Consider the following 19268-nt stretch of genomic DNA (forward strand, 5'->3'; position numbering starts at 1 on the left):
AGATTCTTAACCACTGTGTCACTAGGGAAGTCCCACTAATTATATACTTTTAATAACCAAGCACTGGAAGATAATTTGCAAGCTATATAACTGCCCAAGGATTCATAACTAGAATACTAACAAACGGATAAAACTGTATGGTAAATTTTTAAAAACCCAATAGAAAACAGATAAAAGTCATGAACAGACATTTCACAAAATAAGATATAATAATGGAAAATTAAAACATGAAAAAAATGTTCAATATCATTAGCCACTAAGGAAAAAGCAATTAAAACCATAATAATATGCACATATCAGAATGGCTAAAATAAAATAGAATATTGACAACGGCAAATGCTGGTGAAGATGCAGAGAGTTTGGATCACTATATGTTTATGGTGGAACCTATAATAATACAGCCATGTGGAAAGGAGTGTGTCAGTTTCTTTTAAAACTAATTATCATATGACCCAGCAATTACACTCGTGCATTTATCCCAGAGAAACAAAAACCAATGTCCACACAAAATCCTGTATGTGAATGTTCATAGCAACTTTATTTGTAATAGCTGAAAACTGCAAGCAACACAAATGTAGTTCAGCAGGTTGATAACTAAACCAACTGTGGCACATCCATACCCAGAAATACTATGCAACAATAAAAAGGAATGCATGTAACAACGTGGATGAATCTCAAGGGAATTTGGCTCAGTGGGAAAAACCAATCTCAGAGTGTTACATTATGTATGATGTCATTTATGTAACATTTTTGAAATAACAAAATTATAGAAGTGGGGAACAGATTAGTGGTTGCCAGCTTTTATGGATGGGGAGGATGACAGGGAAATGGATGTGACTACAAAAGAACAATACATGGGATCTTAGTGGTGATGAGACAGCTCCATATTGTGATCATGGTGGTAGTTACACGAATCCATACATGTGATAAAATTACACGGACCTTCACACACACGAGTGCATTGTAAAACTGATGACATCTGAATAAGCTCTGTAGATTGTACCAATGTCAATTTCCTTGTTTTGCTAGTGTAGGATAGTTCCCATTGGGGAAGTAGGTAAAGAGCACACAAAGTTCTCTGTACTCTCTGCATCTTCCATGAATCTATAATTATTTCAAGACAAAAATATAAAGAAATCAACCAGAGAAGACTTGTGCTTAGTCCTACAGTTGTAATGTTGCCCTCTACATTCTGATAGCTTCCCTAAAGTGGAGAGAAGAGGTGAGAAGGAGTCAGAGCTAGTAATCAGGAAATTGAAAGGAACCACAATAGATCCATTTGAGTGAATAGCATGGCAGAAAGAAAGGTTCAGAAACTCCACCTTCTGTTATCAGAGAGTAAAGTACAAGGATAATGGAATAATGGGGGAGAGTTGGGAGAGTCTAAGTTTGCTTATTTATGTGTCTTTGTTGTTAACATTTTACCCTGTAAATGTTTTAATAGTGGATTTCAAAATGACAGTCTCTCGACCTGAATATCAATGTACATAAACCATTCGTTGCATTTCACATTATTTCCATAGAAATGATTCCCCAAAGCAGAACTGATGAATCTAGAGGTACACTGAGGTTTCCTGAAACGCACTGAAGAGTTGCTTTTCAGAAAAGTTGTAACAACATATGCCATATACCGACGGTCTGTGAGGTGCCAATCTCCAAATATTCAGTACCAAGTACTATGATTTATCCGTTTTATTTTTGCTCTTTTGTCAAGGAAAGAGGGGTGCTGGAGGCTGTCTCTCTGCAGGTAAGTTGTGACCAGGTGACTCCTCTGAGGGTGACTTCTGGGAAAGATGTTTTTTTCTGGATGAAAAATAACAGGCTCGGTTGGCACAAGTCTTTTCCCTTTGCCCTTCCACTTCTTCCAGCCGAGGACAGGAAGCTGCAGGCTAGGAATAGCAGGCAAAAGGAAAGTGGCCTGGGGTCCTGGGTCCCTCTGCGTACCTCATGGGAAAAATACCGCAGATTATGAAGTGTCTGATGCTGGGGTTCTGACACTCAGGCAGGTGCCATCCTATCCACTTCCAGTGAAGGGACAAAGGGACAGTCAGGCTGTTTCTGTAAATCCTCTATACCTGTATTTTACCAACACCTCCTCCCCAGGCAAGGTCTTGGTGCTTCTTTTTCCAATTTGTATGAAGTCTTTATTATTATAGATATTAACTCTATCATATTTGATGTGGTTGTAATATGTCTTTTAATTTTATTTATGATGACTTGCTGATTAAGCTGGTGATCTTCAGATGTCTGCAACAAAAGCTACAGTTGGTCTTCACAATTAATAATAGGGACAAATTCCTGTTTCCCAATAACCTGTCACTTAGTTGTTTTATCCTCCACTGTTTCCTTCTCAGAATCCGTTATCCACCGGAGACTGCAAATCTGTGACTTTCCAATGATCTAATTCTTTCCACGTTTATTAGCTGCCATTCTTCTGTGAAAAAAGAGCTTTCCCTTTTTTTCTTCTCTCTTCTTTTGGGAGGAGAGAAATCACTGTGTCCTAGTAGATTTTTATTTACTCAGTGTGATATAATCAATTACAGTTGTGATTCTATTTGATCCTCAAATTAACCCAATGTTGGCCATTGAGAGCTTTTATGTTATTTTAAACACAAGAATTCAATTTCTTGTGTAGATTCCATATATAAGTGATATCATATTTGTCTTTCGCTGTCTGACTTACTTCATCTAGGTCTATCCAGAATATATTTATTCTTAAACATGAACAGAATGAGTTTCCTAGTCATAGATTTGGAAGGAAAACATATGTTTAAGCAAGTTCTTCAGTGGCTATTTTCTGAGTTTTTTGATTTCTGGGGGGTATATTTCTCTCACTTCTATAGATAGTTTTTGGACTGTGACTATTATTTTTGTGTAATAACTTTTGCCCCAAGACTCTTGAGAGATTATTTTGTGATTCTCTACTTTTGGAGATCGTGGATAAGTTTGAGGATAGCCTCAATTTATATTCTTTCTAGGTAATCTTTTTTTAAGATTTGATTGCTTGGATACTTTTAGGATTTAAAAAATAGAATTAGAGCATTTTGCCAAGATATCCAGGAATATAGGTCTTTCTTGCTATTGTTTTTATTGGACTTTACTGGAAACATGTTGAAATCTTCTGATTTGCATTGGAAGAACTCAGCACAGGACAATGTTCGTCTGTATATTTTTGTGACTTGGCTCTTCTCCTTTGTCACTCAACTCAGGACTTTTGTTATAGGCTGCTCTTTGTCAACGGATATCCCCTCTCTCCTTTTTCTTTACTCATAGAACTCTGTTTTAATTTTGGAATGGTCTCAGTTTAAAAGCTCTATTTCCCAGTCTTCCATGCAGGTAACAGTAGTTATATGACATAACTGAGTCCAGTGAGATATATTTGGAAGTCATTGGGTGGGGGCCTCTGGGGAAGCTCTTTAAGGGAAGCCGACTCATTTGGTATGCTGCATTTGCTCTTCCTTTTCCTCCATATTCAATCTGGAATGTGGTTATGGTGGCTGGAGTGCCAGCAGCCATCTTGCAAGCTGGGGAAGAGAGCCACACATTAAAGATGGTGTAACATTAAAGATGGAGAACAGTATGGAGGTTCCTTAAAAAACTAAACATAGAACTACCATATGACCCAGCAATCCCACTACTAGGCATATACCCTGAGAAAACCATAATTCAAAAAGAGACATGTACCAAAACGTTCATTGCAGCTCTATTCACAATAGCCCGGAGCTGGAAACAACCTAAGTGTCCATCATCGGATGAACGGATAAAGAAGATGTGGCACATATATACAATGGAATATTACTCAGCCATACAAAGAAACGGAACGGAGCTGTTTGTAATGAGGTGGATAGACCTAGAGTCTGTCCTACAGAGTGAAGTAAGTCAGAAAGAGAAAGACAAATACCGTATGCTAACACATATATATGGAATTTAAGAAAACAAATGTCATGAAGAACCTAGGGGTAAAACAGGAATAAAGACACAGATCTACTTGAGAACGGACTTGAGGATATGGGGAGGAGGAAGGGTAAGCTGTGACAAAGCGAGAGAGAGGCATGGACATACATACACTACCAAACGTAAGGTAGATAGCTAGTGGGAAGCAGCCGCAGAGCACAGGGAGATCAGCTGGGTGCTTTGTGACCTCCTGGAGAGGTGGGATAGGGAGAGTGGGAGGGAGGGAGACGCTAGAGGGAAGGGATATGGGAACAGATGTATATGTATAACTGACTCACTGTGTTGTAAAGCAGGAACTAATAAAAAATATAAAAATAAAATTAATTAAACATAACTAACTAAATAAGAAGTTAATTATGGAAATTAAGGTGCCTAGAGGACAGGGCTGGGACCAAGATGTAATTCTCCATAAAGGAATAATCACTAACTGTTTTAGATGGGCAAGAGCGAATTGTGTTCTTGAAATTAATGGGTAAACTTGGCACACAAAGGCCTCTGTTCCACCATCATCCTATGAAGGGAGCCCGAGAGCAATCATCCCAGGAAGGAAAGATAAACAGAGTGGAATCCCTGGTACGGAGTGCCCTTACCCGGCGGGGTGGGGCCTAGTGGGTGTGGCTTAGCGTGGCGTCGTCCTCTCGAGAGACCGTTAGAGCAAACGTCATAGTACCCAGCATCACTCTGGGCTGAGCTCGTGCCCGCGGCAAGGGCGCCTGGAGAGGAAGCTTGGCCACTGCCCCACTGAGGTATAGGCCATGGGAGCACGAAGCAGTCGGATGCCATGGCGCTGGTGGGGGCGTGCCCCAGAGGAGCCAGGTGCCAGTGCGGGGATGGAGGAGGCCGAGGAGGCAGTAGCGGCAGAGAGAGAGGAAGGGAAGGAGAGTGAGAAGGCCAGACCCGCCGCCCGTCAGAGGAGCCGCAAGCGGAAGACAGGCCCAGGGGGGCCGCTCACAAAAGAGCCCCGCCGGAAACGTGCTAAAGATCATTCAGGGTCCACTTATGAGGCACTCTTCCTGAGAGGAGAAGGGAGCGACGTGCGGATCTGCGCACTGGGGGAGGAGTGGAACTTGCATAGGGTCTACTTGTGCCAGTCAGGGTTCTTTGCTAGCATGTTCAGTGGCGCTTGGCGGGAGACAAACATGGATACTATAGAGTTGCAGATGCCTGACGAGAACATTGATGGCGAGGCACTGCACGAGGCTTTCGCTTCCCTGTACCGAGGCTCCATTCTCATCCCACCCGGTCGAGTCGTCGCCATCCTGGCCACAGCCAGCATGCTGCAGCTGGACCAGGTGATTCAGCGGTGCGGGGAGGTCATGAAGGAGACTGTCAGTGCCCAGACCGTGTGCAGCTACTACTACTCTGCTGAAAGCTACGGACTCCAGACCATCAGGACCGTGTGTCTTCAGTGGCTGCTGGACAACATGACGACCCTGTGTAGTGAGGGGCTATTGCGAGAAGTCCGCCTGGATCTGATGAAAGAGGTCGTTGCCTCTTCACGGCTCTTTGTGATGGGGGTGGAGATGAACGTGTACATCGTGCTGAAAATGTGGGTGTTCTTGCAGCTGCAGCCGACATGGAGGGGCCCGCGCAGTGCCCTATTGCCTGACACCAACTCATGGTTTGCCAGGTCCAGGAGGGATTCGGAGGGCACCCCTTTCCTGGAGACCGAGCAGGGCAGAGCCTTCGTGCCAGTGTTCCAGCAGCTGCGGCTTGCCTACATAATGTGCGACCCGATGTCAGCACACGTCATCCACCAGGACGCGCTGATCCCTCCCTCTTGGTTGTGTCCCTTGTACAGTGAGCATTGCCTTGGCCCCCTCCGGGCTGAGCAGACCAGAATTGTCCGGCCCATGGGCGTCTACGTGTCCGACCCCCAGGGGAGAAGCATGCGGTGCGGGAGCCAGCTCCACAGGGACGAGCTGTGCAGCTGGCGGTGGGAAGGCTTCAAATTCTTCTGGGACCTGGTGCTGCGCTACGCCAGGCAGCGCATCATTTGCCGGTGCAGCGCACGGAAAAAGTACCGCAGCTTCGGGGTCAGTCTCCTCGGGAGGAGAAAGGTCGCGTTCCGCCTGCGCCTGTTCTCCTTGGACAGGGATGGGAGAGCCGTTTTCAGGAAGGACACAGAATACCAGATGCTTTCCCTGAGACAGAATCAAGAGCTAGAGGTAATGAACCTGGAAAACCAAGACGTGGTTTTCCCCATATATGTGGCCTGTAACTTCCTGTACCTCCAGCGAGGGGAGAGTTTGCCAGGGCGTTTGCCCCTGTAAAGCAGCTCAGAGAACTGAGCAGCTCTTTCCTGGGGTCAGGGACGACCAGCTTGGTCCAGATGCCAGCTCCTTCTGTGGGACCAACCAGGCTTGCCCATCTCTGGTAACCAATTCTGTCAGAGGCTTTGTTGAACTGTAGCTCATAATACTTGAGACTGTTCACATGAGCGTATGAAGAGGACAAATTTTGAAGCCCCCCAAACTCCTCGAGAATTCATTTGCGCTGTTAACATGGCAACCTGTCCTGCTGGTTTAGGATCCATCGACACCACCCCCCGCCCTGCCCATCATTTCTGTGAAGACAAAGAGCTATTGACTTTAAAGAGAAACTCTGAGCCTACCTACTCTACTACTCTTCGTGAAACTCTCTTAATATATGTGTTTCCTTTCGTTTGATTAAGTGAATGTTAAAGTAAAATAAAAAATAACTGTACAATTGAGTGGTTTTTATTATATTCACAAAGTTGTACAAACACCACCACTAATTCCAGAATATTTCATCACCTCAGAAGGAAACCTCATACCCATTAAAGGTCACTCCTCAATCTTCCTTTCCCCCAGCTCATGGTAACTACTAATCTACTTTCTGTCTCTATCAATTTGCCTACTCTGGACATTTCATATAAATGGACCCATACAAATATGTGTCCCTTTTTGTCTGCCTTCTTTCTCTTAGCATAACTTTTCAAGGTTCATTCATGTTGTAGATATGTCTGTGCTTTGTTCCTTGTATGGCTAATAATATTCCACTGTAGAGATACACCACATTTTGTTTATCCAGTCATCAGTTGGTGGACATTTGTGTTGTTTTCACTTTTTAGTTATTGTGAATAATGCTGCTGTGAATATTCATGTACAAGTTTTTGTAAGCTACTATATGTAAACTAGATAACCAACAAGGACCTACTGTATAGCACAGGGAACTATATTCAATATAGTTGAATATAGTTGTAATAACCTATAATGGAAAAGAATCTGAAAAAGTTTTATATATATATAACTGTAAACGTTTTATATATATATATATATATATATATATATATATATATATATATAAAACTAAATCACTCTACTGTACACCTGAAACATTATAAATCAACTATACTTCAAAAAAAAGTTTTTGTGTATATACCTAGGAATGGAATTGCTGTGTTATATGGTAACTTTATGTTTAGGCTTCTGAGGAATTGCCAGACTTTTTTCCCAAGTGGCTGCACCATTTTACATTCCCACCACTGGTGTATGAAGATTCCCGTTTCATCACATCCTCACTAATATGTGTTACTGTCTTTTAAAAAAATGTAGCCATTTTACTGGGTGTGTTTACTGCAATTTCATTGTGGTTGTGATTTGAATCATCCAAATGACTAGGAATGTTGAGGATCATTTCATGTACTTATTGGCCATTTTTATGTAGTCTTCAGAGAAATAACTCTTCAAATCACTTAACCATTTTTTAAGTGGGTTATTGTCTTTTTATCATCAAGTTGTAAGAGTTGTTTCTGTGTTCTGGTTAATGTCCAGAGTTCTCAAAAAGTTGATTTAGAATATTTGTGAGTGTTCTCATGGCTTTTATGAAGGAAAATATTTTCATAGGCCCTAGCTCCACCATTCCCAAAGGCCTTCCCTAATTAGATACTTTTTGAAAAATAAATAAATTTATTTATTGATTGATTTATTATTTCTGGCTGTGTTGGGTCTTTGTTGCTGCATGTGGTTTTTGTCTAGTTGTGGCGAGCAGGGGCTACTCTTGGTTGTGGTGCGCGGGCTTCTCATTGCAGTGGCTTCTCTTGTGGCAGAGCATGGGCTCTAGGCGTGCAGGCTTCAGTAGTTGTGGCTTGCTGGCTCCAGAGTGCAGGCTCAGTAGTTGTGGCTCATGGACTTAGTTGCTCTGTGGCATGTGGGATCTTCCCAGACCAGGGCTTGAACCCGTGTCCCCTGCATTGGCAGGCAGATTCTTAACCACTGTGTCACTAGGGAAGTCCCACTAATTATATACTTTTAATAACCAAGCACTGGAAGATAATTTGCAAGCTATATAACTGCCCAAGGATTCATAACTAGAATACTAACAAACGGATAAAACTGTATGGTAAATTTTTAAAAACCCAATAGAAAACAGATAAAAGTCATGAACAGACATTTCACAAAATAAGATATAATAATGGAAAATTAAAACATGAAAAAAATGTTCAATATCATTAGCCACTAAGGAAAAAGCAATTAAAACCATAATAATATGCACATATCAGAATGGCTAAAATAAAATAGAATATTGACAACGGCAAATGCTGGTGAAGATGCAGAGAGTTTGGATCACTATATGTTTATGGTGGAACCTATAATAATACAGCCATGTGGAAAGGAGTGTGTCAGTTTCTTTTAAAACTAATTATCATATGACCCAGCAATTACACTCGTGCATTTATCCCAGAGAAACAAAAACCAATGTCCACACAAAATCCTGTATGTGAATGTTCATAGCAACTTTATTTGTAATAGCTGAAAACTGCAAGCAACACAAATGTAGTTCAGCAGGTTGATAACTAAACCAACTGTGGCACATCCATACCCAGAAATACTATGCAACAATAAAAAGGAATGCATGTAACAACGTGGATGAATCTCAAGGGAATTTGGCTCAGTGGGAAAAACCAATCTCAGAGTGTTACATTATGTATGATGTCATTTATGTAACATTTTTGAAATAACAAAATTATAGAAGTGGGGAACAGATTAGTGGTTGCCAGCTTTTATGGATGGGGAGGATGACAGGGAAATGGATGTGACTACAAAAGAACAATACATGGGATCTTAGTGGTGATGAGACAGCTCCATATTGTGATCATGGTGGTAGTTACACGAATCCATACATGTGATAAAATTACACGGACCTTCACACACACGAGTGCATTGTAAAACTGATGACATCTGAATAAGCTCTGTAGATTGTACCAATGTCAATTTCCTTGTTTTGCTAGTGTAGGATAGTTCCCATTGGGGAAGTAGGTAAAGAGCACACAAAGTTCTCTGTACTCTCTGCATCTTCCATGAATCTATAATTATTTCAAGACAAAAATATAAAGAAATCAACCAGAGAAGACTTGTGCTTAGTCCTACAGTTGTAATGTTGCCCTCTACATTCTGATAGCTTCCCTAAAGTGGAGAGAAGAGGTGAGAAGGAGTCAGAGCTAGTAATCAGGAAATTGAAAGGAACCACAATAGATCCATTTGAGTGAATAGCATGGCAGAAAGAAAGGTTCAGAAACTCCACCTTCTGTTATCAGAGAGTAAAGTACAAGGATAATGGAATAATGGGGGAGAGTTGGGAGAGTCTAAGTTTGCTTATTTATGTGTCTTTGTTGTTAACATTTTACCCTGTAAATGTTTTAATAGTGGATTTCAAAATGACAGTCTCTCGACCTGAATATCAATGTACATAAACCATTCGTTGCATTTCACATTATTTCCATAGAAATGATTCCCCAAAGCAGAACTGATGAATCTAGAGGTACACTGAGGTTTCCTGAAACGCACTGAAGAGTTGCTTTTCAGAAAAGTTGTAACAACATATGCCATATACCGACGGTCTGTGAGGTGCCAATCTCCAAATATTCAGTACCAAGTACTATGATTTATCCGTTTTATTTTTGCTCTTTTGTCAAGGAAAGAGGGGTGCTGGAGGCTGTCTCTCTGCAGGTAAGTTGTGACCAGGTGACTCCTCTGAGGGTGACTTCTGGGAAAGATGTTTTTTTCTGGATGAAAAATAACAGGCTCGGTTGGCACAAGTCTTTTCCCTTTGCCCTTCCACTTCTTCCAGCCGAGGACAGGAAGCTGCAGGCTAGGAATAGCAGGCAAAAGGAAAGTGGCCTGGGGTCCTGGGTCCCTCTGCGTACCTCATGGGAAAAATACCGCAGATTATGAAGTGTCTGATGCTGGGGTTCTGACACTCAGGCAGGTGCCATCCTATCCACTTCCAGTGAAGGGACAAAGGGACAGTCAGGCTGTTTCTGTAAATCCTCTATACCTGTATTTTACCAACACCTCCTCCCCAGGCAAGGTCTTGGTGCTTCTTTTTCCAATTTGTATGAAGTCTTTATTATTATAGATATTAACTCTATCATATTTGATGTGGTTGTAATATGTCTTTTAATTTTATTTATGATGACTTGCTGATTAAGCTGGTGATCTTCAGATGTCTGCAACAAAAGCTACAGTTGGTCTTCACAATTAATAATAGGGACAAATTCCTGTTTCCCAATAACCTGTCACTTAGTTGTTTTATCCTCCACTGTTTCCTTCTCAGAATCCGTTATCCACCGGAGACTGCAAATCTGTGACTTTCCAATGATCTAATTCTTTCCACGTTTATTAGCTGCCATTCTTCTGTGAAAAAAGAGCTTTCCCTTTTTTTCTTCTCTCTTCTTTTGGGAGGAGAGAAATCACTGTGTCCTAGTAGATTTTTATTTACTCAGTGTGATATAATCAATTACAGTTGTGATTCTATTTGATCCTCAAATTAACCCAATGTTGGCCATTGAGAGCTTTTATGTTATTTTAAACACAAGAATTCAATTTCTTGTGTAGATTCCATATATAAGTGATATCATATTTGTCTTTCGCTGTCTGACTTACTTCATCTAGGTCTATCCAGAATATATTTATTCTTAAACATGAACAGAATGAGTTTCCTAGTCATACATTTGGAAGGAAAACATATGTTTAAGCAAGTTCTTCAGTGGCTATTTTCTGAGTTTTTTGATTTCTGGGGGGTATATTTCTCTCACTTCTATAGATAGTTTTTGGACTGTGACTATTATTTTTGTGTAATAACTTTTGCCCCAAGACTCTTGAGAGATTATTTTGTGATTCTCTACTTTTGGAGATCGTGGATAAGTTTGAGGATAGCCTCAATTTATATTCTTTCTAGGTAATCTTTTTTTAAGATTTGATTGCTTGGATACTTTTAGGATTTAAAAAATAGAATTAGAGCATTTTGCCAAGATATCCAGGAATATAGGTCTTTCTTGCTATTGTTTTTATTGGACTTTACTGGAAACATGTTGAAATCTTCTGATTTGCATTGGAAGAACTCAGCACAGGACAATGTTCGTCTGTATATTTTTGTGACTTGGCTCTTCTCCTTTGTCACTCAACTCAGGACTTTTGTTATAGGCTGCTCTTTGTCAACGGATATCCCCTCTCTCCTTTTTCTTTACTCATAGAACTCTGTTTTAATTTTGGAATGGTCTCAGTTTAAAAGCTCTATTTCCCAGTCTTCCATGCAGGTAACAGTAGTTATATGACATAACTGAGTCCAGTGAGATATATTTGGAAGTCATTGGGTGGGGGCCTCTGGGGAAGCTCTTTAAGGGAAGCCGACTCATTTGGTATGCTGCATTTGCTCTTCCTTTTCCTCCATATTCAATCTGGAATGTGGTTATGGTGGCTGGAGTGCCAGCAGCCATCTTGCAAGCTGGGGAAGAGAGCCACACATTAAAGATGGTGTAACATTAAAGATGGAGAACAGTATGGAGGTTCCTTAAAAAACTAAACATAGAACTACCATATGACCCAGCAATCCCACTACTAGGCATATACCCTGAGAAAACCATAATTCAAAAAGAGACATGTACCAAAACGTTCATTGCAGCTCTATTCACAATAGCCCGGAGCTGGAAACAACCTAAGTGTCCATCATCGGATGAACGGATAAAGAAGATGTGGCACATATATACAATGGAATATTACTCAGCCATACAAAGAAACGGAACGGAGCTGTTTGTAATGAGGTGGATAGACCTAGAGTCTGTCCTACAGAGTGAAGTAAGTCAGAAAGAGAAAGACAAATACCGTATGCTAACACATATATATGGAATTTAAGAAAACAAATGTCATGAAGAACCTAGGGGTAAAACAGGAATAAAGACACAGATCTACTTGAGAACGGACTTGAGGATATGGGGAGGAGGAAGGGTAAGCTGTGACAAAGCGAGAGAGAGGCATGGACATACATACACTACCAAACGTAAGGTAGATAGCTAGTGGGAAGCAGCCGCAGAGCACAGGGAGATCAGCTGGGTGCTTTGTGACCTCCTGGAGAGGTGGGATAGGGAGAGTGGGAGGGAGGGAGACGCTAGAGGGAAGGGATATGGGAACAGATGTATATGTATAACTGACTCACTGTGTTGTAAAGCAGGAACTAATAAAAAATATAAAAATAAAATTAATTAAACATAACTAACTAAATAAGAAGTTAATTATGGAAATTAAGGTGCCTAGAGGACAGGGCTGGGACCAAGATGTAATTCTCCATAAAGGAATAATCACTAACTGTTTTAGATGGGCAAGAGCGAATTGTGTTCTTGAAATTAATGGGTAAACTTGGCACACAAAGGCCTCTGTTCCACCATCATCCTATGAAGGGAGCCCGAGAGCAATCATCCCAGGAAGGAAAGATAAACAGAGTGGAATCCCTGGTACGGAGTGCCCTTACCCGGCGGGGTGGGGCCTAGTGGGTGTGGCTTAGCGTGGCGTCGTCCTCTCGAGAGACCGTTAGAGCAAACGTCATAGTACCCAGCATCACTCTGGGCTGAGCTCGTGCCCGCGGCAAGGGCGCCTGGAGAGGAAGCTTGGCCACTGCCCCACTGAGGTATAGGCCATGGGAGCACGAAGCAGTCGGATGCCATGGCGCTGGTGGGGGCGTGCCCCAGAGGAGCCAGGTGCCAGTGCGGGGATGGAGGAGGCCGAGGAGGCAGTAGCGGCAGAGAGAGAGGAAGGGAAGGAGAGTGAAAAGGCCAGACCCGCCGCCCGTCAGAGGAGCCGCAAGCGGAAGACAGGCCCAGGGGGGCCGCTCACAAAAGAGCCCCGCCGGAAACGTGCTAAAGATCATTCAGGGTCCACTTATGAGGCACTCTTCCTGAGAGGAGAAGGGAGCGACGTGCGGATCTGCGCACTGGGGGAGGAGTGGAACTTGCATAGGGTCTACTTGTGCCAGTCAGGGTTCTTTGCTAGCATGTTCAGTGGCGCTTGGCGGGAGACAAACATGGATACTATAGAGTTGCAGATGCCTGACGAGAACATTGATGGCGAGGCACTGCACGAGGCTTTCGCTTCCCTGTACCGAGGCTCCATTCTCATCCCACCCGGTCGAGTCGTCGCCATCCTGGCCACAGCCAGCATGCTGCAGCTGGACCAGGTGATTCAGCGGTGCGGGGAGGTCATGAAGGAGACTGTCAGTGCCCAGACCGTGTGCAGCTACTACTACTCTGCTGAAAGCTACGGACTCCAGACCATCAGGACCGTGTGTCTTCAGTGGCTGCGGGACAACATGACGACCCTGTGTAGTGAGGGGCTATTGCGAGAAGTCCGCCTGGATCTGATGAAAGAGGTCGTTGCCTCTTCACGGCTCTTTGTGATGGGGGTGGAGATGAACGTGTACATCGTGCTGAAAATGTGGGTGTTCTTGCAGCTGCAGCCGACATGGAGGGGCCCGCGCAGTGCCCTATTGCCTGACACCAACTCATGGTTTGCCAGGTCCAGGAGGGATTCGGAGGGCACCCCTTTCCTGGAGACCGAGCAGGGCAGAGCCTTCGTGCCAGTGTTCCAGCAGCTGCGGCTTGCCTACATAATGTGCGACCCGATGTCAGCACACGTCATCCACCAGGACGCGCTGATCCCTCCCTCTTGGTTGTGTCCCTTGTACAGTGAGCATTGCCTTGGCCCCCTCCGGGCTGAGCAGACCAGAATTGTCCGGCCCATGGGCGTCTACGTGTCCGACCCCCAGGGGAGAAGCATGCGGTGCGGGAGCCAGCTCCACAGGGACGAGCTGTGCAGCTGGCGGTGGGAAGGCTTCAAATTCTTCTGGGACCTGGTGCTGCGCTACGCCAGGCAGCGCATCATTTGCCGGTGCAGCGCACGGAAAAAGTACCGCAGCTTCGGGGTCAGTCTCCTCGGGAGGAGAAAGGTCGCGTTCCGCCTGCGCCTGTTCTCCTTGGACAGGGATGGGAGAGCCGTTTTCAGGAAGGACACAGAATACCAGATGCTTTCCCTGAGACAGAATCAAGAGCTAGAGGTAATGAACCTGGAAAACCAAGACGTGGTTTTCCCCATATATGTGGCCTGTAACTTCCTGTACCTCCAGCGAGGGGAGAGTTTGCCAGGGCGTTTGCCCCTGTAAAGCAGCTCAGAGAACTGAGCAGCTCTTTCCTGGGGTCAGGGACGACCAGCTTGGTCCAGATGCCAGCTCCTTCTGTGGGACCAACCAGGCTTGCCCATCTCTGGTAACCAATTCTGTCAGAGGCTTTGTTGAACTGTAGCTCATAATACTTGAGACTGTTCACATGAGCGTATGAAGAGGACAAATTTTGAAGCCCCCCAAACTCCTCGAGAATTCATTTGCGCTGTTAACATGGCAACCTGTCCTGCTGGTTTAGGATCCATCGACACCACCCCCCGCCCTGCCCATCATTTCTGTGAAGACAAAGAGCTATTGACTTTAAAGAGAAACTCTGAGCCTACCTACTCTACTACTCTTCGTGAAACTCTCTTAATATATGTGTTTCCTTTCGTTTGATTAAGTGAATGTTAAAGTAAAATAAAAAATAACTGTACAATTGAGTGGTTTTTATTATATTCACAAAGTTGTACAAACACCACCACTAATTCCAGAATATTTCATCACCTCAGAAGGAAACCTCATACCCATTAAAGGTCACTCCTCAATCTTCCTTTCCCCCAGCTCATGGTAACTACTAATCTACTTTCTGTCTCTATCAATTTGCCTACTCTGGACATTTCATATAAATGGACCCATACAAATATGTGTCCCTTTTTGTCTGCCTTCTTTCTCTTAGCATAACTTTTCAAGGTTCATTCATGTTGTAGATATGTCTGTGCTTTGTTCCTTGTATGGCTAATAATATTCCACTGTAGAGATACACCACATTTTGTTTATCCAGTCATCAGTTGGTGGACATTTGTGTTGTTTTCACTTTTTAGTTATTGTGAATAATGCTGCTGTGAATATTCATGTACAAGTTTTTGTAAGCTACTATATGTAAACTAGATAACCAACAAGGACCTACTGTATAGCACAGGGAACTATATTCAATATAGTTGAATATAGTTGTAATAACCTATAATGGAAAAGAATCTGAAAAAGTTTTATATATATATAACTGTAAACGTTTTATATATATATATATATATATATATATATATATATATATATATATATATAAAACTACATCACTCTACTGTACACCTGAAACATTATAAATCAACTATACTTCAAAAAAAAGTTTTTGTGTATATACCTAGGAATGGAATTGCTGTGTTATATGGTAACTTTATGTTTAGGCTTCTGAGGAATTGCCAGACTTTTTTCCCAAGTGGCTGCACCATTTTACATTCCCACCACTGGTGTATGAAGATTCCCGTTTCATCACATCCTCACTAATATGTGTTACTGTCTTTTAAAAAAATGTAGCCATTTTACTGGGTGTGTTTACTGCAATTTCATTGTGGTTGTGATTTGAATCATCCAAATGACTAGGAATGTTGAGGATCATTTCATGTACTTATTGGCCATTTTTATGTAGTCTTCAGAGAAATAACTCTTCAAATCACTTAACCATTTTTTAAGTGGGTTATTGTCTTTTTATCATCAAGTTGTAAGAGTTGTTTCTGTGTTCTGGTTAATGTCCAGAGTTCTCAAAAAGTTGATTTAGAATATTTGTGAGTGTTCTCATGGCTTTTATGAAGGAAAATATTTTCATAGGCCCTAGCTCCACCATTCCCAAAGGCCTTCCCTAATTAGATACTTTTTGAAAAATAAATAAATTTATTTATTGATTGATTTATTATTTCTGGCTGTGTTGGGTCTTTGTTGCTGCATGTGGTTTTTGTCTAGTTGTGGCGAGCAGGGGCTACTCTTGGTTGTGGTGCGCGGGCTTCTCATTGCAGTGGCTTCTCTTGTGGCAGAGCATGGGCTCTAGGCGTGCAGGCTTCAGTAGTTGTGGCTTGCTGGCTCCAGAGTGCAGGCTCAGTAGTTGTGGCTCATGGACTTAGTTGCTCTGTGGCATGTGGGATCTTCCCAGACCAGGGCTTGAACCCGTGTCCCCTGCATTGGCAGGCAGATTCTTAACCACTGTGTCACTAGGGAAGTCCCACTAATTATATACTTTTAATAACCAAGCACTGGAAGATAATTTGCAAGCTATATAACTGCCCAAGGATTCATAACTAGAATACTAACAAACGGATAAAACTGTATGGTAAATTTTTAAAAACCCAATAGAAAACAGATAAAAGTCATGAACAGACATTTCACAAAATAAGATATAATAATGGAAAATTAAAACATGAAAAAAATGTTCAATATCATTAGCCACTAAGGAAAAAGCAATTAAAACCATAATAATATGCACATATCAGAATGGCTAAAATAAAATAGAATATTGACAACGGCAAATGCTGGTGAAGATGCAGAGAGTTTGGATCACTATATGTTTATGGTGGAACCTATAATAATACAGCCATGTGGAAAGGAGTGTGTCAGTTTCTTTTAAAACTAATTATCATATGACCCAGCAATTACACTCGTGCATTTATCCCAGAGAAACAAAAACCAATGTCCACACAAAATCCTGTATGTGAATGTTCATAGCAACTTTATTTGTAATAGCTGAAAACTGCAAGCAACACAAATGTAGTTCAGCAGGTTGATAACTAAACCAACTGTGGCACATCCATACCCAGAAATACTATGCAACAATAAAAAGGAATGCATGTAACAACGTGGATGAATCTCAAGGGAATTTGGCTCAGTGGGAAAAACCAATCTCAGAGTGTTACATTATGTATGATGTCATTTATGTAACATTTTTGAAATAACAAAATTATAGAAGTGGGGAACAGATTAGTGGTTGCCAGCTTTTATGGATGGGGAGGATGACAGGGAAATGGATGTGACTACAAAAGAACAATACATGGGATCTTAGTGGTGATGAGACAGCTCCATATTGTGATCATGGTGGTAGTTACACGAATCCATACATGTGATAAAATTACACGGACCTTCACACACACGAGTGCATTGTAAAACTGATGACATCTGAATAAGCTCTGTAGATTGTACCAATGTCAATTTCCTTGTTTTGCTAGTGTAGGATAGTTCCCATTGGGGAAGTAGGTAAAGAGCACACAAAGTTCTCTGTACTCTCTGCATCTTCCATGAATCTATAATTATTTCAAGACAAAAATATAAAGAAATCAACCAGAGAAGACTTGTGCTTAGTCCTACAGTTGTAATGTTGCCCTCTACATTCTGATAGCTTCCCTAAAGTGGAGAGAAGAGGTGAGAAGGAGTCAGAGCTAGTAATCAGGAAATTGAAAGGAACCACAATAGATCCATTTGAGTGAATAGCATGGCAGAAAGAAAGGTTCAGAAACTCCACCTTCTGTTATCAGAGAGTAAAGTACAAGGATAATGGAATAATGGGGGAGAGTTGGGAGAGTCTAAGTTTGCTTATTTATGTGTCTTTGTTGTTAACATTTTACCCTGTAAATGTTTTAATAGTGGATTTCAAAATGACAGTCTCTCGACCTGAATATCAATGTACATAAACCATTCGTTGCATTTCACATTATTTCCATAGAAATGATTCCCCAAAGCAGAACTGATGAATCTAGAGGTACACTGAGGTTTCCTGAAACGCACTGAAGAGTTGCTTTTCAGAAAAGTTGTAACAACATATGCCATATACCGACGGTCTGTGAGGTGCCAATCTCCAAATATTCAGTACCAAGTACTATGATTTATCCGTTTTATTTTTGCTCTTTTGTCAAGGAAAGAGGGGTGCTGGAGGCTGTCTCTCTGCAGGTAGTTGTGACCAGGTGACTCCTCTGAGGGTGACTTCTGGGAAAGATGTTTTTTTCTGGATGAAAAATAACAGGCTCGGTTGGCACAAGTCTTTTCCCTTTGCCCTTCCACTTCTTCCAGCCGAGGACAGGAAGCTGCAGGCTAGGAATAGCAGGCAAAAGGAAAGTGGCCTGGGGTCCTGGGTCCCTCTGCGTACCTCATGGGAAAAATACCGCAGATTATGAAGTGTCTGATGCTGGGGTTCTGACACTCAGGCAGGTGCCATCCTATCCACTTCCAGTGAAGGGACAAAGGGACAGTCAGGCTGTTTCTGTAAATCCTCTATACCTGTATTTTACCAACACCTCCTCCCCAGGCAAGGTCTTGGTGCTTCTTTTTCCAATTTGTATGAAGTCTTTATTATTATAGATATTAACTCTATCATATTTGATGTGGTTGTAATATGTCTTTTAATTTTATTTATGATGACTTGCTGATTAAGCTGGTGATCTTCAGATGTCTGCAACAAAAGCTACAGTTGGTCTTCACAATTAATAATAGGGACAAATTCCTGTTTCCCAATAACCTGTCACTTAGTTGTTTTATCCTCCACTGTTTCCTTCTCAGAATCCGTTATCCACCGGAGACTGCAAATCTGTGACTTTCCAATGATCTAATTCTTTCCACGTTTATTAGCTGCCATTCTTCTGTGAAAAAAGAGCTTTCCCTTTTTTTCTTCTCTCTTCTTTTGGGAGGAGAGAAATCACTGTGTCCTAGTAGATTTTTATTTACTCAGTGTGATATAATCAATTACAGTTGTGATTCTATTTGATCCTCAAATTAACCCAATGTTGGCCATTGAGAGCTTTTATGTTATTTTAAACACAAGAATTCAATTTCTTGTGTAGATTCCATATATAAGTGATATCATATTTGTCTTTCGCTGTCTGACTTACTTCATCTAGGTCTATCCAGAATATATTTATTCTTAAACATGAACAGAATGAGTTTCCTAGTCATAGATTTGGAAGGAAAACATATGTTTAAGCAAGTTCTTCAGTGGCTATTTTCTGAGTTTTTTGATTTCTGGGGGGTATATTTCTCTCACTTCTATAGATAGTTTTTGGACTGTGACTATTATTTTTGTGTAATAACTTTTGCCCCAAGACTCTTGAGAG

At 41.9% G+C, this 19268-nt stretch overlaps 3 protein-coding genes across 4 annotated transcripts in view; all 3 read left to right on the forward strand.

Annotated features, from left to right (window-relative positions):
* The window catches only part of HECW1 (HECT, C2 and WW domain containing E3 ubiquitin protein ligase 1), a gene marked incomplete at both ends in the record, with an annotated part of 618153 nt that overhangs the window by 92671 nt on the left and 506214 nt on the right, over positions 1-19268 (forward strand). The gene's annotated exons all lie outside the window — the stretch shown is intronic.
* LOC309810741 (germ cell-less protein-like 1) lies at positions 4785-6637 on the forward strand (the record flags this gene model as incomplete). The annotated part of the gene is made up of 1 exon (XM_082632968.1): positions 4785-6637. One exon carries the CDS (start codon positions 4785-4787, stop codon positions 6225-6227), a length of 1443 nt encoding a protein of 480 aa, XP_082489094.1. The 3' UTR covers positions 6228-6637.
* LOC309810479 (germ cell-less protein-like 1) lies at positions 12438-14816 on the forward strand. The gene has a single exon (XM_082632506.1). It carries the CDS (start codon positions 12889-12891, stop codon positions 14404-14406), a length of 1518 nt encoding a protein of 505 aa, XP_082488632.1. The 5' UTR covers positions 12438-12888; the 3' UTR covers positions 14407-14816.

The sequence above is a fragment of the Mesoplodon mirus genome, assembly GCF_964341445.2.
Source record: "Mesoplodon mirus genome assembly, chromosome: 9".
NCBI classification, from domain to species: Eukaryota; Metazoa; Chordata; class Mammalia; order Artiodactyla; family Ziphiidae; genus Mesoplodon; species Mesoplodon mirus.

Excerpts from the sequence above, each read along its gene's own strand:
- LOC309810479 (XM_082632506.1), top strand. The coding sequence starts at position 12,889 with ATGGGAGCACGAAGCAGTCGGATGCCATGGCGCTGGTGGGGGCGTGCC.